General features: G+C 39.2%; 3 protein-coding genes across 4 annotated transcripts in view; 1 reads left to right on the top strand and 2 right to left on the bottom strand.

Moving 5' to 3' along the window:
- Positions 1 to 9,626, bottom strand: part of LOC122490534 (V-type proton ATPase subunit S1-like protein) — a 41,347-nt gene extending 31,721 nt beyond the window's left edge. Inside the window, exons 1-2 of the mRNA XM_043593196.1 lie at positions 9,383 to 9,626; positions 4,947 to 5,258 (exon numbers count right to left, since the gene is read on the bottom strand). The gene's annotated coding sequence lies outside the window, so the exon portion shown is untranslated. The remainder of the gene's footprint in view (positions 1 to 4,946; positions 5,259 to 9,382) is intronic.
- A 107-nt stretch (positions 9,627 to 9,733) lies between these two features.
- Positions 9,734 to 11,640, top strand: RPS23 (ribosomal protein S23). The gene is made up of 4 exons (XM_043593237.1): positions 9,734 to 9,968; positions 10,419 to 10,578; positions 11,202 to 11,322; positions 11,449 to 11,640. The coding sequence occupies exons 1-4, from the start codon at positions 9,749 to 9,751 to the stop codon at positions 11,593 to 11,595; spliced, it is 648 nt and encodes a 215-aa protein (XP_043449172.1). The 5' UTR covers positions 9,734 to 9,748; the 3' UTR covers positions 11,596 to 11,640.
- Positions 11,641 to 14,160: 2,520 nt separating this feature from the next.
- Positions 14,161 to 23,144, bottom strand: part of ATG10 (autophagy related 10) — a 260,178-nt gene continuing 251,194 nt past the window's right edge. For both annotated transcript variants that reach the window (XM_043593201.1, XM_043593216.1), the window contains one exon: positions 14,161 to 17,172. The gene's annotated coding sequence lies outside the window, so the exon portion shown is untranslated. The remainder of the gene's footprint in view (positions 17,173 to 23,144) is intronic.

Here is a 23,144-nt window from a genome sequence, read left to right as displayed (position 1 = left end):
CATCTGACTCTTGATATCAGCTCAGGTCATGATCTCATGGTTTGTGAGATGGAGCTTCGAAGTGGGCTCCTTACTGTCAGCTTGAGATTCTCTCTCCCTATCTCTCTGCCTCTCCCCTGCTTGTGCGCGCTCGCTCTCTCTCTCTCTCTCTCTCTCTCTCTCAAATAAATAAATAAATAATTGTCGTAGACTCTAAGTCTAAAGTTCTTTTTTGTCTAGCAAAAGAGTGGGACGCAGGATTGAAAGCGAGAGATGGCTAATGTCCGGGAAAAGACAAGAGCACCGAATAAGGGTCCTTTGCCCATTTTTATTAGGATCAGAAGGCTTACAAACATGGCGATGGACGTGCACAAAGGGATAATGAATCTGTGATCATTAATTTGTGGACATGAGGGAAAGGGAGTCTTGAGGATATTTGTGGTTAGGGGTTTAGGTTAATACCAAACAAACTCCGGGAGCTGGGCAGTCAGGAGGAAGGTTGTTTACAGTGGACATGAGGCAGCAGCTCTGTTTATCTTAGCTAGCCTAGAGGATGAGACAGATAGGGGAGTAACCTCAGGGTTGACAAAGCACCTTTTCTTTTGTTAACCATCTCCACTCTGGGCTGCTTTGCCTGCAGCATAGTGGTCCATAGTCTAATTCACCAATTTACCTAACCTGGCCCTACTGTCCTGTGAAAGAGCTTTTCTGCTATAGTACTAAATTGGGAGTGCTTCCACCCTGAATATCTAATCTTGTTTATTTCATATACCTATGCATTGGGCACCTTTGCATGGTTTCTATTTCAGGCCTTTGCCTCTCCCTCTTTATTTTGGGGGCTCTGCACCCCCTCTCTATTTTGGGGTGCCTTTGCACCTCCCTATTCCTAGAAACTTTATGCCTCCCTATTCTCGGGGTGTCTTAACATCCCCCTATTCTTGGGGTGCCAACCTGATTTTCCCAAACTCGGGTGTGAGCATTTTATGGCTTTGTATTTCTTTATGCCTTGTTAATCCATTGGTGTAAGCCCTGGGGATTCCTAAGCTTATCCCCCACAAATAATACATACATACATACATACAAATGAACAAAGACGCTCTTAACAATCAGTACGGACTTCTAGACCCAACAAAAAGTAGTATCAGTGGAAAAATTATTCTTGTCCTTTTCTTTTCTTCCCTCATTTCTTTTCTTCCTCCCTTCGTCTAGCTCCTCACTCCTTTTTCTCTCTTGTTATTTGTTCTTTCAGTTTAAGGGGTGGTGGTGGGGAATCCTGTTTTATCTTATTTAAAGTCCTTTAAGCAATAAAGTCTTAGTGATATAAAATGCACATTTACTTTTATAGGAGTTTTTATATTTATATTATAATAACTTATATATTACACTTAAGTAATCTAGAAATAGTCCTAATGAAATTTCATTTTACTGGGGAATGCGAAGCTGAAGAGTAATCTCTGATGACTCCCCATCACCAAAGATCAACTAGTCTTCACTGAACTCACAGAGAACACAGATCCGGCCCACCTGCCAGACTCTTTAAACCTCTCCAGGGAATGAGATTCTAAAACTTAATATTCTAATGAGTGAAAGAAATTATCTTTCTTTTCCTAGTGAGAGAAATGATCCTTTAACGTTTCTTACAACTCAAAGGTCTCTGCTGAAATAAAAGTCTATTTTCTTTTGTTTTGTTCTCAGCCAAGTTAGAGAATACCTGGGGAATAACTTCCAATATGCATAGTAAAATAACTCCCTTCCAGGAACTTCACAAAGGACATCAAAGAGCAGTGTTGTCAATTCCCCCTAGATCTTACCCAGAGGTTTAATTATAGTAACAAGATTTTAAAGACCAGGCCTGATTACTGTTAAGATTATATGATAACACACACATCTTTCTTTAGTTCCACCTTGAAATAGATAGGAGAAGAAATATTCACTGTACCAAAAGTAGTTAGAATGAGAGGATAAGAAATCTCATTCATTTTGGATAAGAGAAAAATTGCATTTAATAATTTAATCAGGAAAAATGAAGCACTCAACATTCATCACTAGTAGTTACACAGAGCAAGTAATCATTGGTCTTATTCTTACTGCTTCTTCTTTCTCACTTAAAGCTGTTATTTCAACTTGTCACATTTCCATAGCAACTAATACCTCAATTTTTATAGTTAAAACACTTGGAATCATTTCTAACTATTCTAAATGCTCCAATATATTGTTAAAACCCTTGGCTGCTCTTCCTAAAAAGCCAACTTCTCTCTCATATGGTACAAAGAATCAGCATCACCCTTGACCTAAATAAACCTCATCAACTGACCTAATTTTTGAAGACCAATCTTTTTTCTTAGTTGGGAGGGTGGAGGGACTCTGAGATAAGTCAAATAATGATATCTTTCTGCCCCACCTGACTGCTACACCAGCTGAGAAATAAAACAAGGGGTAAGACAAATGGAGACCAAAATGCCACCTTCATTACTGTGAAAGGCCAAGATGCCAAAATTTAGTGCAGGAGCAAAATTAACTGAAACTGAACCCCTCCCCACAGAAGCCAGATATGACTGCCTGTCATGTCAGCAGTGGGTTCTCAACAGGGAAGAGAGGGTTGGTGCAGAAGAAATGGGAAAGGTCTATTCCAAGGGGAGGCTGGGTCTCAAAAAGGAAAGAAGGGCTGAACATACCCAGACTATTTTTCCTAATTAACCACAGATGTCATCCTTAGCTGGCATGGAATGAGTAAACTGGCAGAGAAATAAGGAGTTACATTAACTTAACTCCTTCTACTTGCAAGGGAATACTAGAAAAGGGAAATACTTACTCTTTTTCTTGCCCTACTCCCCCAACATTTCAAGAACTACTAAACACCATTATTTCACAACAAAGTGCCTATCAGTTTGCACATACCTCTGATAACCTACAGATAGCAGGTTGCAATTTATAAGAATACTGTAATCTTAAGAATTGCACCTCTTATTTTTCCTGATATTTTGCTGGCTAGAAAACTGTTTTTCACCACTGTGTGCCTTATTTACTTAACATGCATTAAAATTTTTTCTGAACTACTTAAAAGTCAGAATTTTACTTTATAACTAATCTGAAAACCAACAAACATGCTATAGTTAACTTAAGTCTTAATTTCCTCTTTGTAAAATGGTGTTAATAACACTTACCACACAGGTGTTGTTTTGAAGATTAAAACAAATTAGGCATGTGAAGTCCTATGCCTGGCACCTAAATAGTGCTCAATACCTATTAGAGATGGTGGTGGTGGTGATGTCATGATTTCACTCAATTCAAATTCACTCAATTTGTTTAAGTCCAAATTATATTCAGAATTTTATGAAATCTTCTCATCTCCAATGCTATTTCCTACAATCTCTTATCTGTGCTATTTCATCAGCCCCCTCCTTGGATAAACCGACTCCTCTCTTGCCCCTTCATAGTGCCCTTCCATAGCAAGCACAGTGGTTTTTTTAAAAAGTAGATCAGATCTTGTAACTCTCTTACTTGAAGCCCTCCAATGGCTTCTCATTGTACCCAGAATAAAGTCCAAACTCCTTATCAGGGCCTACAAGTTGGACTTGAGCTGGCCCTGTCCAACTCTCTAACCTCATCTTCCTCTATTATCCTGCTGACTGTCTATGCTTCAGCCATGGTAGCCTTCTTTCTTTCCCTCTAATTCCTCAAGCTGATTCTTTTTCAGGGGGCCTTTTTAAGAAATTTAGGCCCAAGGTTGAGGAAAATTCTTTCCATTTCCAGGCTTCAAATTAAGTAATAAGCTCTTTCTTTATCAGAAAATGAAAAACTCAAAGCTCCAAAAACAAAAATTAAATCATTTTTTTTCTTCTCTTAGCTATAGTAATCAAAAGCTTTCATTCATAACACACTCTGACCATTGGTTCATGCCTTGTTATTTGCTTTTCATAATAATATAATAATTAAACACAATACCAAAAATAAACCATAACCCAACATCCAACTATGACCTTCCCACATCTGCCCTCATCTCTCATCACTATTATCACCCTGAATACAGAACACAGAAGACCTGAACAGCACTATCAACCACTTTGGGCCAATGAACATTTATAAAACATTTTTCCCAACATCAGCAGAAAATGCTTTTTTTTCAAGGGTATATGAAAAATTCACCAAGAGTGATTATATTCTGGGCTATAAAGCAAACTACAACAAAAATTTTGTTAAAGTTCTTAGACCATAATGGAATTAAACTAGAAATGAGCAACACAGATATTTGGAAAATCTCCACATATCTGGAAATTAAGAAACATAATTCTAAATAATCCATTGTTCAAAATTAGTAAATGTTTTGAATTGAATTAAAACTAGAATGTAACTTATCAAAACTCAAGGCATGCATCAAGCAGTGCTCAGATATTTATACCATCAAATATATAGAAAAGAACAAAAGTCTCAAATCAATGACCTAAGCTTTCACTTTGAAAAAGAAGAGCAAATTTAAATCCAAAGCAAGCAGAAGAAAGTAAACAATACAGACAAGACCAGAAACCAATGAAATTAAAAACAGAGAAACAGAAAATCAGTTAAAGCAAAAGCTGGTTCTTTGAACAGATTAACAAGATTAAAAAACTTTTATCTGACCAAAAATGGAGCGGGAAGACACAGCTACCAGTGTCAGGAATGGAAGATGAGACATCACTACGCATCTACAGATATTAAAAGAATTATAAAGGAATATTACTAACAACTTTATGGCCATACATTAGACAACTAAGACAAAATGAACACTTTCCTTGAAAGGCACACAACCAAAACTCACTCAAAAAGAAATAAATAACCCATATAGTATTATATTTCCTAATGAAAACCTTCCAACAACATATATTTTTATAACATTCTTATGTTAATGCGTAATAGAAAGTCTGAACAGCTTTACGTAGTAATTATTAAAACTGAGATGAAATAGACAAACTCTTAGAAAACTGACTTACCAGATATGAATCAAGAAGAAATTGCAGTTCTATGAATGGTTCATTAATTATTAAAGCAATTTAGTCTGTATTTAATATCTTCCCACAAAGGAAACACCACATCCAGATGGCTTTGCAGCATGTTTTACTAAACCTTCAGGTACAGAGCATCCCAACTTTAGATGAGCACTTCCTGTAAATATCAATTCAATTTGTAACTTTTTTTTGCTTTCTTTCAGGTGTTTTTGTGGAGCACAGTTTCTTAATATGGTCAAATTAGCCATTCATTTCTTCTTATCCTGCGTAGTTCATGAAGATATTCACCTTTGTTACCTATTAAGAAATTAAAAAATTTGTTGTTGACATGTAGGCCCTCAATCTGTCTGGGGGTGATTTTTGTTTTCAGCCTGACATGGTGATCTAATTTAATGTAAGTAACCAGTTTTTGTGCAACTCCACCAGTCCTTCCTTTATACATTGATCTCACATCTAGTTCTGTTATTTAATAATATTCCATATATAGGAGTCTCTTGCTGGCCTCTCTATTCTGTTCATTGGTCAATTTATCTACTTCTGTACTAAAACTGCACTATCTTATGTAACTTCATAGAAAATTCTCATATCTGGTAGGGCCAGGTCTTCAGAAGTGTTCTGACTATTCCTAGCTCTTAACTCTTCCAGCTTCAATCTCATGGTTCACTATGATCCTTGCCTTGCAAACACTCTGAACTCCTTTCCCCTTCCTCTATCACATTCACCTGACTAGACCACACTCCCAGTCCTATTACCCAGCTCTCAACCTACTAGGTCACCATACTGAGTGTGAAGAAAACACAAAACCTAATCCCTAGTGTGATGTTATTAGTAGATGGGTTATTTGGGAGCTGATTAGGTCATAAGGGTGGAGTCTTCATGAACGAGATTAAGGCCCTTATAAAAGGACCCCAATATGTCAATTATATCCCAATAAAACTGGAAAAAATATGCAAATAAATAAAACAGACCTCCCCGCCCCGAGAGCTACATTCGCCCTTCTGCTATCTGAGGTTATATTAAAAAGGGATGGATCACACCCGAAAAACAAATAACCCAGTGAAGAAATGGTCAGAAAACATGAATAGACACTTCTCTAAAGAAGACATCCAGATGGCCAACAGGCACATGAAAAGATGTTCAGCGTCGCTCCTTATCAGGGAAATACAAATCAAAACCACACTCAGGTATCACCTCACGCCAGTCAGAGTGGCCAAAATGAACAAATCAGGAGACTATAGATGCTGGAGAGGATGTGGAGAAACGGGAACCCTCTTGCACTGTTGGTGGGAATGCAAATTGGTGCAGCCGCTCTGGAAAGCAGTGTGGAGGTTCCTCAGAAAATTAAAAATAGACCTACCCTATGACCCAGCAATAGCACTGCTAGGAATTTATCCAAGGGATACAGGAGTACTGATGCATAGGGGCACTTGTACCCCAATGTTCATAGCAGCACTCTCAACAATAGCCAAATTATGGAAAGAGCCTAAATGTCCATCAACTGATGAATGGATAAAGAAATTGTGGTTTATATACGCAACAGAGTACTACGTGGCAATGAGAAAAAATGAACTATGGCCTTTTGTAGCAACGTGGATGGAACTGGAGAGTGTGATGCTAAGTGAAATAAGCCATACAGAGAAAGACAGATACCATATGGTTTCACTCTTATGTGGATCCTGAGAAACTTAACAGGAACCCATGGGGGAGGGGAAGGAAAAAAAAAAAAAAAAGAGGTTAGAGTGGGAGACAGCCAAAGCATAAGAGACTTAAAAACTGAGAACAAACTGAGGGTTGATGGGGGGTGGGAGGGAGGAGAGGGTGGGTGATGGTTATTGAGGAGGGCACCTTTTGGGATGAGCACTGGGTGTTGTATGGAAACCAATTTGACAATAAATTTCATATATAAAATAAATAAATAAAAAATAAATAAATAAATAAATAAATAAATAAATAAATAAATAAAATAAAGGGGATGGATCAAGAAATGAGCTCTCACTAGATATCAAATCTGCCAGCATCTTGATCTTGGATTTCCCAATCTCCAAAACTGTAAGAAATGAATTTCTGTCATTTATAAGCCACCCAGTCTATAGTATTTCTTTAGATACCAAATCTGCCAGCACCTTTATGTTGGACTTCCCAGTCTCCAGAACTGTAGGAAATAAATTTCTGTTATTTTATAAGTCACTCAGCCTATAGTATTTCATTATAGTAGCCAGAAACGACTAAGGCACTATCCCTCAGTATAACAGGTATAATAAAAGTGTTTACATTTTAGTGTTATTAGAATTAAGTAAGTTAATAAATATAAGTCACCTAAAACAGTATGTGGCACATAGTATTATTTAATATTAGTAGTGTTATTCTAGATGATGATTTCATACTCTATCCTCTCTCCTCTAATGTCTTTTCCCTACTCTTTCTCTGTACTGATGACCTTACTGGTTTCATTAAGGAAACAGCAATCAAAAGAGAAGTTCCACATTTTCCCACCAACAAATCTTCCAATTTACTTGTAGTGGTACCCCTATAGTCTGCCTTCTCTATTACTATAGATAAATTGTTATTATTCCTAAGGTCAATTCCTCCACTTGGGGACCCTTCTAGTTTCCCCCAAGGACTTGTTCATGCAATTATCCCCTTTCTCTAATGAACTATCCATTTTTCTTCTCTATTGGAACAATCTCCTACAAAAATGTCATACAGTCTGCCATCTTAAACAAACTCATCCTCACTCCACATCCTCCTCCAGACAGAACCCCTTTTCTCTGCACATTATAGAAATATGCTCTCCAAAAATATGTCAATAACTTCTGTCTACACTATTTTATTTCCCGTATTGTCTTGGCTCCAATCCAGATCAGGCTTACATCTTTGCAACTCCATGGGAACCCCACTTAACAAAATCACTAAAATCCTCCACATTGCCAAATGCATGACAATTCTCAGTCCTCATCTTACTTTCCTTTCACACTTGCTCACTTCTACTTAACTTGGCTTTGATGAGAGTACAGAATCGGCCACTCTTCAGGCTATTTTGCTTCACCTCCCTTTTGTATCCTAAGTTTTAATGTGCCCAAGGCTCAGAGAAAGGCTCCAACCTTTCTCTGTTCTAACTACAGTCATTCCCTAAGTGATAATACTTACGGCTATGGCTTTCAATACTGTCTATTCACTCACTGATAATTCCCTTGAACCCCCCCACATATATCCAACTACCTACCTCCCATACCTATCTAGAGGTCCAAAAGGCATCTCAAACTGACACATCGATAACTGAACTCTTAATTTCCCCTTCTAAATCTGTTCCTCTCCCAAAATATCCCACTTAATAAAGAACACCACAAATCACCCAGTTGCTCAGGTTGAAAATCATAATTCCTCTCTGACATCCTACAGTCTTCAGCAAATCTCACCAGCTCAACCATCAGTGTATCAAATCCAACACTTTTTACCACCTTCACTGACAGTCCAAGCTATCATTACATGTCTCAACTGGACTATTATAACACCCTCCCAAATGGTCTCACAGATTCATCTCTTACAGTTTTTTTTTTATAAGTGATCCTATATTTTTATAGGATCAAACCTGTAATATCCTATCATTACTCCCCCGCTCAAAACTTTTCAATGGCATTCAGTCACACAAAGAGTAAACAAAGCCTTTACCAGGATCTACAGGCTTCACAATTTCCTGTGCACCTTAGACCTCATCCAGTGCCACACTAGTCCTCACTCACTGAGTTCCCCCTCCTTGATTCTTCAGTTCTGAAAAAGTGCCCCCTCTCATTCTCCTCATTGAGAGCCCCTTTTCCTGAATGCTCCACCCCATATACTTTGTCTAACTGGTTCCTTTTCTTTAGGATCTCAGTTCACATGTAATGTCCACAGAGATGGCTTCTTAAACCCATTCCAGAGTAGCCACCCCCATCCCCAAGTTACCACCACCTGACGAACTTTATATCCTCTAGGACACTTATCAGTATTTAAAACTTTCCCACTTAGGAGTGCCTGGGTGGCTCAGTCGTTTAAGCACCTATTTGGGCTCAGGCAATGATCTAAGGATTCCTAATATCACGATGGTGGTGGGGGCTTCTGGCTCACAGCACGGAGCCTGGTTGGGATTCACTCTCTCTCCCTCTGCTCCTCTCCCGCATCTCTCCCTCTCTCTCTCTCTCAAAAAAATAATAAACTGCAAAAAAAACCTTTCCCATTTGTCTTTAAATACACTTATATATTATTTCTGCCTTCTTGTACCTAGAAAATAATTTTTTTAAGAACAGATAACTCTCCTGTACTAATGCCTGGCACGAAGAAAACAACTTTAAGAATAGTTGTCTAATGAACCAACATCCCAGAGATCTCTCAAATCTATTTCATTCTACAGGAGAACCTTAAGTTTAAAAAGTTAAATTAATCACCTAAAATGGCATCAGTTAAGTGACAGGTTTTGTTTTAAGGCTTGGTCTACTTCCAAATGTCGGTTTTACAATACATGGCTTCACTGATTTTTTTTTTTTTTCCCAATTTACGATGCTGCTTGAGTAGGGTTTAAAGCTCAAGAGATCTAACTTTCCAAACTACAAGCGTTAAGACCTCCACTCTACCACAAACAGCCACAAACCAGGTACCTCCCTTTAGTCCGACTCAACTCCACTAAATCCCGCCCCTTCCTGGGTTTGCCAAGAGCGCCGGCGCCTCCAGGGAGTCTCCATGCAAAGAGTTCTGGGATTGGTAGTCCACTTTCCTTCTGTCTCCAGCCTTGACATAAAACGAAATAAACAGCAATGCAAGTTAGGTGGTTCAGAATTTCCCACAAACTGAATAAAACTCAGATTCTGGAAAGTGGTGCAAGCTTGTCATTTTCAAAGGGTGCCAGCTTCGGATCAGGCACTGCGCAGACAGTTGCTTGGGTCCTTGGCTGGGCGGAGCTTGTTCGCAGTGGCTTGTGGCTCCTTCCTGTGCGCCTTCCCTCTTTTGCTCGGGCCCGTGGTGCTGGCAGGATGGGTGAGCTGTCCGGGTTTGGGCTGAGGGGCCTGCAAGCTGAACTCGGGGGCTCGGGGACGGGCGGGAGAATAGAGACAGAACGGTGAGGACGCTACCGGAAGGCCCGCTGGGGAAGGCCGGGGAAGCGCTGCCGTGGCAGGCACATGGCCGGGTGCGGAAGGAGCCCATGCGGCGCGGAGGCCGCGGAGCTCGCCTTACCGACCGGCGTTGGGTAGCCGGTGCCGCTCTGGAACTTGACAAGGGGCTCATTCCTTTGGGAAAACGCACCAATCGGAGTACTTGTGTTCACCCTTTGTTGGTCCGAGGGATCCTTTGAGGTTGAGGTTTAGACCATGTGCTACATTGTAATGAAAGAACCTATTGGCTTGTAGTCCAGGTGAGGCTAGGGTTTTAGAAGATGTAAAATGACTGGAGTGCTTGCGGAAGAACTCATAGGATTTTGAATTTTAGGCAAGTGTCGTGGTCTTCGTACTGCCAGGAAGCTCCGTAGCCACCGACGAGATCAGAAGTGGCATGATAAACAGTATAAGAAAGCCCATTTGGGCACAGCCCTGAAGGCCAACCCTTTTGGAGGCGCTTCCCATGCGAAAGGAATTGTGCTGGAAAAAGTGTAAGTGAAAGTCCACACTTTTTCTTCAAGGTTTCTTTTACTATAGTAACGCGAACCAAATACATCTGAAGTTGTTAATTTTAGATATAAATTCTAAAGTGTTTGGGTAGAATATTTGTCTGGAAGTTGGTAACTTGGGGCTTAGGGGTTAGGTAACTAAGGGTTTTGAATCTCTTAGGGATGGCATTGGAGGGGGGTGGGTAGTAACAATGAAGGGACGAGCTGTCTTAAGAAATTGCCACTCAACCATTTTATTCTTAGCAATCACATCTTTCTAGTTGGGACAATTAAGGTAAAGAGAAGTTTCTTGCCTGAGGTTGCAAATCTGAGGTTGAGCTGCATGAAGGTTGACTTTACAAAATGATAATTTTTAAGGCACTAATCAATGCACTGCCAGTCAGTAGTCTTTGTATCTCTTATTTTTGATTCATATTTTTTACAACTGGTAAGGGCCCAGAGATTTTCCCTGAGGGAAAGCTTGGTTGAAATCACAGGAGTTAACCAATTTAGGATTAGACCGACTAGGTGGAAAGAGCATAATGTCTAATGAATTCTCTGCCTAACAAACTAAAATGTATGCCTTCTCAGAAAGGCACCTCACTGCTGTGCTCTTTATGTTTTAGAGGGGTTGAAGCCAAACAGCCAAATTCTGCCATCAGGAAGTGTGTCAGGGTCCAGCTGATCAAGAATGGCAAGAAAATCACCGCCTTTGTACCCAATGATGGTTGTTTGAATTTTATTGAGGTAAGTGTTTTAGTCTGCTGTTGATTCTGTTTCTGAGATGGTTTTGCCCGGTTTTTTTTATATGAAGAACGGGTATTTTTAGTGATTGCCACTCACACCAGAAGTAAACTGTTGATTTTATTCCAGGAAAATGATGAGGTTCTGGTTGCTGGATTTGGTCGCAAAGGTCATGCTGTTGGTGACATTCCTGGAGTTCGCTTTAAGGTCGTCAAAGTAGCCAATGTCTCTCTTTTGGCCTTATACAAAGGCAAGAAGGAAAGACCAAGATCTTAAGTTTTGATGATGAAAACGTGACAATAAAATTTCATATACCAAAAATATGTTTTGTGTCTTATTTTCTTTAGTACAGAGATGCAGTGTATACTTTTCCATTTAAGGAGAATGGGAATACCATTAATTCAGGATTCTCTACAGTAAATGGGATTCATAGTTTTTTCTACTCTCTATGGAATAAATGTACAGTTTTCCTGTATAGAGAGAGGGCTTCAAAAACTAACTGCACTTAAAGCAGGAATCATGTCGGGAAACCCTAGCAGTGTACTTTCTGAGATCCATCTCCCTGGGGACCCAGTATGATAAACGCCTTCAAGTTGCTCCTTGCTCTGGTGTTTGAGTATCTAAAGGTTCACGATCCGTGTTGTAATTCTGTTTATGACAGCAAGAAAGGCACTAGATGATTGAGTGGAAGTGTATGCCTGGCAAATTGAGACATAGAAGAAAAACTTGTTTGGGGCCCCTGGGTGGCTCAGTTGAGCATCTGACTCTTGATTTCAGCTCAGGTCATGGGATCGAGCCCTACATTGCATCAACCTCCACACTGAGCATGGAGCCTGCTTAAGATTTTCTCTAAAAATAATTGTAAAAATCAAAAGAAAAAAGCAAGAATGTTGAACTATAGAATGATTAACCTCAATGTTCTTTGTACTGACTGTCAGTAACTGATAGTTTGACCTTGAGGTTTATTTCATGGCACAAAGTAGAAGTGATCAGTTAGAAATGATCTAGAAGGATTGTAGCTTGATAATTGAAGCTGGTTATTGGGTACGTGGGACTTTTTTGTCCATTCTTTCGGATTTTTATTCCGGTATAGTTAACATACAGTGTTCTCTTAATTTCAGGTGTACAGTCTAATGATTCAACACTTCCATACATTACCTGGTGCTCCTCACAAATGGACTCCTTAATCCCTATCACTTCACCTATTCTACCCCCTACTTCCTGTGGTAACCATTAGTTTGTTTTCAGTAGTTAAGAGTTTTTTGAGTTTTTTTCTTGCAGCATGGTGCAGTCTGTTAAGCAGCCAACTTCAGCTCAGGTCATGGATCTCACAGTTTATGGTTTGAGCCCCAGGTCAGACTCTGCTGACAGCTCAGCCTGGAGCCTGATTCGGATTCTGTATCTCCCTCTCTGTCCCTTCCTCGTGCGCTCACTCTTTCTCTCTCTCAAAAGTTTGTTTCTTGGTAGTGTCCTTAACTCTTGTTTCAAAATTTCCATAGGAGAAAAATAATAAAATCTGTCTAAAATGAAGCTTACTAGCTTTCTCAAATTTTATTGGAGGAACTGCTGTTGGCAGCATTAGTAAATGTGAATTAATTTGCTCTTTGAATATAGCCTAGTGTTAGGTTATGTTTAGGATCTTGGAAAATGAGAATTCTTTGGCTTTCAATTTCCCATAAGACCAAAACCATGGTCCTTTCCACAGTATAGCAGATCGGTGTTTTGTCTGGTCCTTTCCTCCTCCAGCAGCAATGAACTCTGCCTTGCTCAAACTTGAATTTCCCAGGCAGTTTCAGGAGACCCCTCACATTCCACCTGATGCTTCTCCCATCTCAGACCTCATTGATTTCCAAATACATCACACATCACACTTGTGCTTATGCTTGTCACAAATGATTGTGTGATTTGTCTTTCCACAAGAATGGGGAGTGGGTTTTTTTTTTTTTTTTTTACTGAAACACAAAGTCTGACATTTAAATTGTGTAAATTTAATAAGTACACATATTAATTTGATACATTTATATGTGGTAATAAGACAAGATGGGCTATCCTTTATTTCTATTTCAGGGTTTACTAATGTGTGTAGTTGCATAGGTATCCACTAAGTCATTCTCAAAGGCTGACCAGATGCTTTCCAGTTGACATACTGACCCAAGCAGGGAGATCTCTGGGTCTTGTCTACCTGGCCTGAACCACAAGAAGCCACCAAGGGCCACAAGATCTCATCCCTGTGGTCAGGTGCAGTGTAGGGAGCTGGGAGGTGTTGCCTGGCAGTGCAGGAGGGAGGAGGCTTGGGGAAGGTGAGAAGGCGGGTGGCACTGACACCTACCCACCCCTCTGCAGTGTGTCCTTTTTTCTGCCATGTTGAGACCTCGGCCAAGTCTATAGAGAACACACCTGGGAGTTAAGACATTCTGTGACAGTGGCTCACTCTTGTCTGCTGGGTGCACCAGGGATGCCTGTTCTATAGCTAAATGACTGACAGACACAAATCCACCTCATGTACCTCAAACCCCAAGTGTTTGATCTGCTTCCTTCTTAACAACTCCTTCTGCCTCCTGTGTATTTCTCTCACCCATCCCTCACCACCTTGTGACACATACTGCCCTTCTTCGATCCAGCATGAAGTGTGTGCCTGGTCTGTGCTGCATGTGTAAGCTGTAGGGTGAGAGAAACGAAGCACTCACCTTGGGTGCAAAACTTAAGCAAAATCCCAGCAGATTTTTTTCCTGTAGAAATAGAAAAGCTAATTCTAAAATTTATATGAAAAGGTAAAGGAACTAGAATAGCTAAAACAATAGTGAAAATAAAGAATAAAGGGTGGAGGAATCACAAAACTTAGTTTTAAGATTTAATTTATAGCTGCAGTAATCAAGAGGGTGTGGTATTAGAGAAGAGGTAGACACAGATCACTAAAATAAAATCCATTAAGAGACACAGGTAAGACAAACTGATTTTTGACACAGATAAACAATTCAATGGAGGAAGGATAGTTTTTACAGTATACAGTATAGACTTTAATTTGCAAAAAAGAACAGACCTCAACTTAAATTGCACACGTTATACAGAAATTAATTCAAAATGGGTCATAATATATGAGTGTAAAATATGAATGTAAAATATAAAACTAAAACTTGTACAAGAAAAGCCTTAATGACTTACAGTTAGGTGAAGAGCTCTTAGACAATACATCAAAAGTACATTCCACCAAAAAAAATAAAGAATACACTGGCCTTTTTCAAAATTAAAAATTTTATTCTACAAAAGATTTTGTTAAGAGGGTGGAAATATGGAAACACAGGGGCGCCTTGGTGGCTTAGTTAAATGTCCAACTCTTGATTTTGGCTTAGGTCATGATCTTGCAGTCATGAGTTCGAGCCCTGTGTTGGACTCTTCATTGGGCATGGAGCCTACCTTAGATTCTCTCTCTCCTTCTCCATTGTCTGTCCCTCCCCCACTCCCCTTCTCCTTCCCTCTCCAAAAAAAGAGAAGAAAAAAAGGGATGAAAATACATATCAGAGACAAGCCAAAAATATTTGCAAATCATATACCCAACAAAAGACTTGTATCTAAAGTATATAAAGAACTTTCTAATCTCAAAAGTGATGAAACAAGCAGTCCTATTACAAAATGTATGAATTCCCTTTGTTTCATTCTAGGAACATGTCTGGTGGCAGGATTTGGTCATAACAGTCATGCTGTAGATAACACTCCTGCAGTCTGTTTCAAGGTTGTCCCAGTAGCTAACGTTTCTTTATTAGCTTTGCACAGTCAAGAAAAGAGACTGACATCATAAATTACATATTATGATAAAATTTTCACTAACGGCAGCTTGTATAATCTTTATTTTAACCGATAAAATCTGTTTCAATGGATCATTCAAGTTTCAACTCACATTTCTTATGACACTACAGTTGAGGGATTGTCTTAGCAGGTTGTACTAAGCATTCTTACTTTCTAGCACTGTCCGTATTATTTGTTTAAGTGATGTTATGTTTGTTAGTATGTAAGAAAGATGAGTGGATTTCTAAAGCTTATTGTCATGATAATATGACCACAGGAGTTCTAGACCAAAGCATTAAAACATTAAAACCGCATGATTTTATGTCTCATTAGGTGAAAGTCATTTTTAGAGTGACACATTTGAAGGGACTCATGACCACAGATAACCAACATTTCCAAATATGCACACACCCAGTGGCCACCTCATTCAGGTTGTCATTCAAGCCTTTAATGTGTGGTGTGTAACTTCAAAAATGAAGGGACCCCTCGCACACAGAACCTTGGAACTTTAGCCACACATGATGAGCACCATCAGAATCCCTTCCTTTTAACACATTCGGCTTCCCAGACAACCTGAAGCTTTGAACAGTAATTCTAGTGCTAAGGAGTGCTGCTCCCTCAGAAGGGAGGAGGAAATGATGGCCCCATATCACTCTTTCAGATCTTCCAGTCAGAAAAGTACTTTCCACATGTCTACCAAGGATCTGCTTGGTTCTTTGTGATAATATTGACATGAATTCTGTTCTCTACTGATGGCGATGAGGTTTTTTTTGTTGTTTTTTGTTTTTTAGAGTCTAGTTTTCTAAAATCTCTTTTGCTGTGGTTAATTAGAAACAAAACAAGGGGTCAAGTTACGTGTCTGGATTAAAAGTGTAGGACATATTGAGCATACCCAAATTTTCAAGTAAGTTTAGATGCTATGAATATATTATGCTTCCTTACCACTTTTAATCAGTCAGCTAATGTTTAAATCTGTACAATAGTGGGCAAAGTAAGCCACATTTTAAGTAATATTGCATTTTAATCACAGCTGAGAACAGTTGAGAGAAACACTACTTGCTGAAACATGTTTTGTCTATTAACTCTTGCTTTGGAAACAGCAATAGGAAATAGGTTGTTTTGTCATATCACTTTTTTCCCCATCAGTTTTGTGAATTTATCCAATCTTAATTATGTCTTTATATTTTTTTCTATATAGTTTGATGCTCTGTTTTGTGTGTATTTGTAGGTAGTAAGACCCTTTCCCCTTCTTTAGGTTCTCCGTAAGTTCCATTTTTTTACCCAAAACTCTTAATTCCATATACAATAGTTGATCTTGTTCCTTCTGTATTTTATACATTTTCTTATTTATAATTAAGTAGGTTTTTTTTTTTTTTTTCTGTCACTATACTCCTCTTTTTCTTGATCAGGACATAATATGGAAGCCACTGTGAATGCAATTTATTGACCAAGTTTCTTGATCTAGGATTTGTCTCATAGATTTTAGAGAGTCTAGGAATCTCCTGCAACTGTGTGCAGAATTTTCTGATATATATTAGGGGTGGGTGTGATTTATGTGGGTGTGTATATGCAAACACACACACACACACACACACACACACACATTTTTCTGAAAATGGGTTCTGCACATTCTTCAGACTTTTAAAGGGGTTCCTTCACAAGAAACCAGCTATTAAATCTGTATAATAATGAATAGATTTTGTCACATATTACAAAATTGTCCATTTTAATCACAGTTGAGAACAGTCACAAGAAGTTGTCTATGGTTTGATATCATTGATGAAATGTCTCCAATGTGGTGAGGATCTGTGGATGGATTGTCCAGTCTGCAGAAATTATAAAATGTACATTTCACCTTCTGCCTTGATGGTACCAGCTGACCTCATGGAACAATTGGCCATTTTAGAGAAAAGTTCTCCAATGTCACTGGCAAAGGCATAATCAGAAAAAGGGTGCAAAGCCTCACCTCAGGAGTAAAAGCAGAGGATAAGAACCCAAAGGTGTTATAACATGTAAGACTGCAGTAAAACTTGATAGAATAGATCAAATAAAAAAATGTTCAGTATGCACCTGTAAAAACAAATGACATAATATCTGTAATTTTCTTTAAACTATTTGAGCAAATATAAAGTTTAAAAAAGGTTAAATGAAGCAAATATGGCAAAAATCTTGGTAATTACTGATTCTGCTCTATAAGTATGTGAGGGTTTATTATATATATATTTTTTGCAGCTTCTGCACAGCAAAGGAAACAATCAACAAAACTAAAAGGCAACCAACGGAATGGGAAAAGATATTTGCAAATGACATATTGGACAAAGGGCTAGTATCCAAAATCTATAAAGAGCTCACCAAACTCCACACCTGAAAAACAAATAATCCACTGAAGAAATGGGCAGAAAACATGAATAGACACTTCTCTAAAGAAGACATCCAGATGGCCAACAGGCACATGAAAAGATGCTCAACGTCGCTCCTCATCAGGGAAATACAAATCAAAACCACACTCAGATATCACCTCATGCCAGTCAGAGTGGCCAAAATGAACAAATTGGGAGACTATAGATGCTGGAGAGGATGTGGAGAAACGGGAACCCTCCTGCACTGTTGGTGGGAATGCAAATTGGTGCAGCCGCTCTGGAAAGCAGTGTGGAGGTTCCTCAGAAAATTAAAAATAGACCTACCCTATGACCCAGCAATAGCACTGCTAGGAATTTACCCAAGGGATACGGGAGTACTGATGCATAGGGCCACTTGTACCCCAATGTTCATAGCAGCACTCTCAACAATAGCCAAATTATGGAAAGAGCCTAAATGTCCATCAACTGATGAATGGATAAAGAAATTGTGGTTTATATACACAATGGAATATTACGTGGCAATGAGAAAGAATGAAATATGGCCTTTTGTAGCAACGTGGATGGAACTGGAGAGTGTGATACTAAGTGAAATAAGCCATACAGAGAAAGACAGATACCATATGGTTTCACTCTTATGTGGATCCTGAGAAACTTAACAGAAACCCATGGGGGAGGGGAAGGAAAAAAAAAAAAGAGATTAGAGTGGGAGAGAGCCAAAGCATGAGAGACTCTTAAAAACTGAGAACAAACTGAGGGTTGATGGGGGGTGGGAGGGAGGAGAGGGTGGGTGATGGGTTTTGAAGAGGGCATCTTTTGGGATGAGCACTGGGTGTTGTATGGAAACCAATTTGACAATAAATTTCATATATTAAAAATATATATATATATATATATATAATATACATATCCTAATTGTTTAACTCCAGCTTTCTGGTTTTATTAGAACCAGTATATGGACAGTCAGCTCTGATGGAAGCAAAACAGAGATTTGGGTCAATTAAATGGACAATAAAAAAGCTGGAAAACTAACTCTAGCAACACTGAGAAATGCATAGCCTAGTAGAAGAAGTAAGCTGAGAATCTATGCAAAATTTAGCAAGACATAAAGAAAAAAAGGGTCAGCTCAGTAATAAAAGCAAAGTAAAATAAAATTATTTTCAAAGATTTTAGGGAAAGTAAAGCACAGACTACTGCTGGGAATGTAAATCATATAGCCTTAGTAGTGAAAAATTTAGGGACATGAATCAAAAGTCTTAAGACATTTCATATCCTTTGATCTGTTCATTCCCTTAGTAACAGTATAACCTAAAGCAACTGCTTCTGCACACATTTCTTACTGCATTAGATCTCTGAGGGAGGGGCTTTGTCTACCTTACTGACCACTATATCCCTAGCACAGGTCCTGACCACGCAGGAAGTATGTGCTTAATGAATGTTAAATAAACAGAGAAGAATTAGAAACAACCTAAACGTCTGACAGAATTATTTGGTACATTTTGATACAGAAGATATACTAGTCATTGTAAGTTGGTTTTTCAAAGGATATCAAATGACATGGGATAATGCTGTCAATATAATGTTATATAGGAAAAATAAGAATGTAAAATTATATATGGAATGATCCTAATTAAATATGTCCAAACTAGTATGAGGAAATACAGCAAAATTTTAATTGCAGTTATCCATGGGTGATTTCCACTTCACATTTGAAATGTTCACCTTCAAATGTTTCTGTGGCTTCCAAGTTATTCATTAGGACAAAAATCTTTTCTAAAAATGAATTTTAGGGGTGCCTGGGTGGTTCAGTCGGTTAAGTGCCCAACTTTGGCTCAGGTCATGATCCTGTGGTCTGTGAGTTCAAGCCCCATGTAGGGCTCTGTGCTGACAGCTCAGAGCCTGGAGCCTGCTTCAGATTCTGTGTCTCCCTTTCTTTCTGCCCCTCCCCCACTTGGATTCTGTCTCTGTCTCTCTCAAAAATAAATAAACATTAAAAAAATTAAAAATAAATAAATAAAAATGGATTTTAGTTTTATAGGCTAAGGCTAGATAAGTATAGCATTACAAAAAGAGCCAGTCTTCGATTTCTTCCAATCCAAGTTCCCACTTTCCAGTTTGAGGTAACCATTCTTACAAGTTTGGTGTGTGTCCTTCTAGATCATTTTTAATGGTTTTACATACATATACTGTATATGTACTATAAAGAATATGTGGAATTGGTATATATTTTTTATAAGTTGTGTTAAGTTGCTTGCATATTTATCATCTAGTTTTTGCTTTCTGTTTTAACTCAACAATCTATTTATGAGAACTCCCTATTTTGAGATTGGATGATTCAATTCATTCCCCTTAACTGCTATCCAGCATCACATTCGATTTAGCCATTTCCCTATTAGTAAGTAGGTAAGGGCCTGGGTATTCTCTCTCTTTGAATCTACTGAAGAAAGGGATGGAGGAGACCACGTCCTACTCTGCTGCTGGTGTCAGGGGAAGAAGTCTTCTCAAGGCAAAGAGTGGGATGCAGTTCCCAAAAGAGGAAAGCAGGTCCAGGTCCTCGTGCCTGCAGAAAGACCATGGGAGCCTTCCCCTCTCAGTATTCGGCCACATATACAAATATTCCACAAAGATTTATTGAGTAATTACCATGTGTCAGGCACCATGCTAAACCCCAATCTGGCATGCATGTGTAAATAATAATGCACCAAAGGCTGTGGATACACTGAACTATGAATTCCCATTAACCTATCAGAGTATGCTTAGATTTCTGCCTCAGTTGTAACTGACTTCTGGGTACTGAAAAGCTTCAGGGGCACCTGGGTGGCTCAGTTGGTTAACCGTATGACTCTTGGTTTCAGCTGAGGTCACGATCTTGTGGTTTCCTGAGTCTGAGCCCTGCATCAGGGTCTGTACTGGCAGTGTAGAGCCTGCTTAGGAGTCTCTCTCTCTGCCCCTCCCCGACTTGTGCTGTCTTTGACTCTCTCAAAATAAATAAATAAACTTAAAAAAAAAAAAGCATTAGGGCGCCTGGTGGCTCAGTCGGTTGAGCATCCGACTTTGGCTCAGGTCATGATCTCACAGTTCATCAGTTCCAGCCCCGCGTCAGGCTCTGTGCTGACAGCTCAGAGCCTGGAGCCTGCTTCAGATTCTGTGTCTCCCTCTCTCTCTGCCCCTAACCCACTTGCATTCTGTCTCTATCTCTCTCAAAAATAAATAAACATAAACGAATTTTTTTTAAAAGCATCAAAGTAATGCAAGAAATCATAAATCAGCCATAGGATTTATTTATTCTCATGTAAAGTATATTTCAGGGTAGGAAAAAAATGTGAGTTTCCAGTTTGTTTTTTATAATTTATAAAATGGGACTTGGTGATCTGTAAAATCACTTTCAGTTTTAACAGCTTAGAATACAGGATACTTGCAATAGGACTCTTTTACCACTAGGTGCCGCTATTGACAACACAAAAGTTAAAAGCAAGGGCTTTATACACTGCAGTACTGCTTGAAAGAACACTACAACATTTAAGAATAAAAATGTGAAAGCGCTTTTACAGACAAGCCCTATAAAAGGACCTATGTGCATATTTAAATAGCTCAGTTCCATGGGCACAATAGTAGTTAAGTACTGCCTATATCCTTCTGGAACAACCTTCAGCAACTTACTGGTCAGCAGTATAAGGGGGGAATCAGAGGGTCTTAGAATTGGAAGGGAGCTTATTTGTCCATTAGTTTTCAAATCTCTGTTTCCTGGAGTTAGAAATATATTTCCTTGCACGCGCAGAAATACACACCCATATAAACAGATTATATGTATATATAGCTGAAGCCAAAGTTTCACCAAACAGTAATATTCCTTACCATGTGCAACCTATTTTTTCCATATATTTGTAAAATAATAGAATATATAAATATTTAAATATATATATTTATTTATATATCTGCCCCCAGTTCTGGCACAGAGCTCCTAAACCCTTGTGATTTCTCAAGCGATGAGAACATGAGGAGCATTTCTTCTAATACTTGGTCTTTGATTCTGGCTCCCGACACTGACTTCCTAAATCCCTTGGAATTTCCTGGGTGATAGGAGTGTCTTTTGATATAAGGAGCTGACTCTTGGTGGGCTCTTGAACAGCTTCAGGATGGGGGCTGGTCACCAGAAAGACCAAGGTCTGATTCGAAGCTTGGGGCTTTCAGACCTGTTCTCCATCCTCTGGGAAGAGGGGAAGGGCTAGAAGTAGAGTTCTTCATCATTCATGCCTTCATGATGACATTTCCATCAAATCCCAAAAGTACGAGTTTGAGAGAGCTTCCAGGTGGACAGAAGCTCCTGCACCTGGGACTCTCCAGGCCTTGCCCTACGTAGCTCTTCATCTGGCTGTTCATCTGTATTCTGTATCATATCCTTTGTTACATAATCAACTGGTACACGTAAGTGTTTCCCTAAATGTTATGAGCCATTCTAGCAAATTATTGAACCCAAGGAGGAGGTCATGGCAACCTTGGTTTATAGTTGGTCAGTCAGAAATATAGGTGACAACCTGGGACTTGTGACAACCTGGGGTCTTACATGGGGAGGCCTTGTGGTGCTAATTCCAGGCAGATGGTATCAGAACTGAACTGAATTGCAGGACACCAGTTGCTACTGCAGGATCATTTGATGTGTGAAAAACTTACACATCTAGAGTCAGAAGTGTGGTGAGTGTAGTAGTATGAGAGTAAAGAAGATAACACAGGGAATGTTTCCTAGACATATTCTATTTCATAAAAAATATACATATATACTAGTCATAAACTAATAACTAATTAGTGATCTAATACACTTCCTTCCATTTAATACAGTAGGAAAGAGAGGCTCAGAGAGGTGCAGTGACTTGCCCCAGGTAACACAGCCAGGAAACAGGCATTCCAGGCACTGGCAGCTTTGGTTTTGGAAGGTCCTGGGTAAAAACTGAAAAATATCCTTGGCATACCCCCAGCCCTTTATGCACTCCTACCTTCTAGAGCCTGTGGGCCAGTACCTGCTTGTGATAAAAACTGACAAAGTAGTTATGTGACTAGTTATATATACTCATCATTTAAAAAATACAGGATCTTTCCAAAATGCAAGAGCGATCATTTCAACTCTTCTACTTGCATTCCCTCAGTGGTTCTTTCTGTTTTTTAGGCCAGATACAAATTCTCAGTGTGGCAATAAATCTCCTCCAGACCTGGCCCCAGTCCTTTGAGCCAGCCTCACTCTTTGCCAGTTCCCCATGCATTTTCAAGGTCTTTCCTCCATTCTTGACCTGGCTAAATCTTAGATTTTTCACAGCTCCACTCACATTCCTCTTCTGCAAACCTTCCCAGGTGCTGGCTTTCCACACCTTTGCCACAGCACACATCCTACTGTCCCTGAGTCTTCTTCTTGTCTGTGTTTTTCACTGGACTGTGGCATTCTTATGAGCCAGGGTCATGTCTTTCTGTTTGTCATCCCTGGCCACTAACACCGGGCTAGGTACACAAGAGAAACTCAGTTGGTATCTGCTGGACTGATTATTTGCATATTCTTATTCTCACATTTTAATCCTTAAAAAACCCAACTCACTGGAATATCAGCTGTTTGAATTATGTAAGAGCTGGTTCTGACAATGCAGATCTCCATTTTCTAATATCTTGAGAGTATGAATAAAAACTATACGTATCTCAGGA

Source organism: Prionailurus bengalensis, chromosome A1 (genome assembly GCF_016509475.1).
Source record: "Prionailurus bengalensis isolate Pbe53 chromosome A1, Fcat_Pben_1.1_paternal_pri, whole genome shotgun sequence".
NCBI classification, from domain to species: Eukaryota; Metazoa; Chordata; class Mammalia; order Carnivora; family Felidae; genus Prionailurus; species Prionailurus bengalensis.
This window is presented reverse-complemented; position numbering and strand designations above follow the sequence as displayed.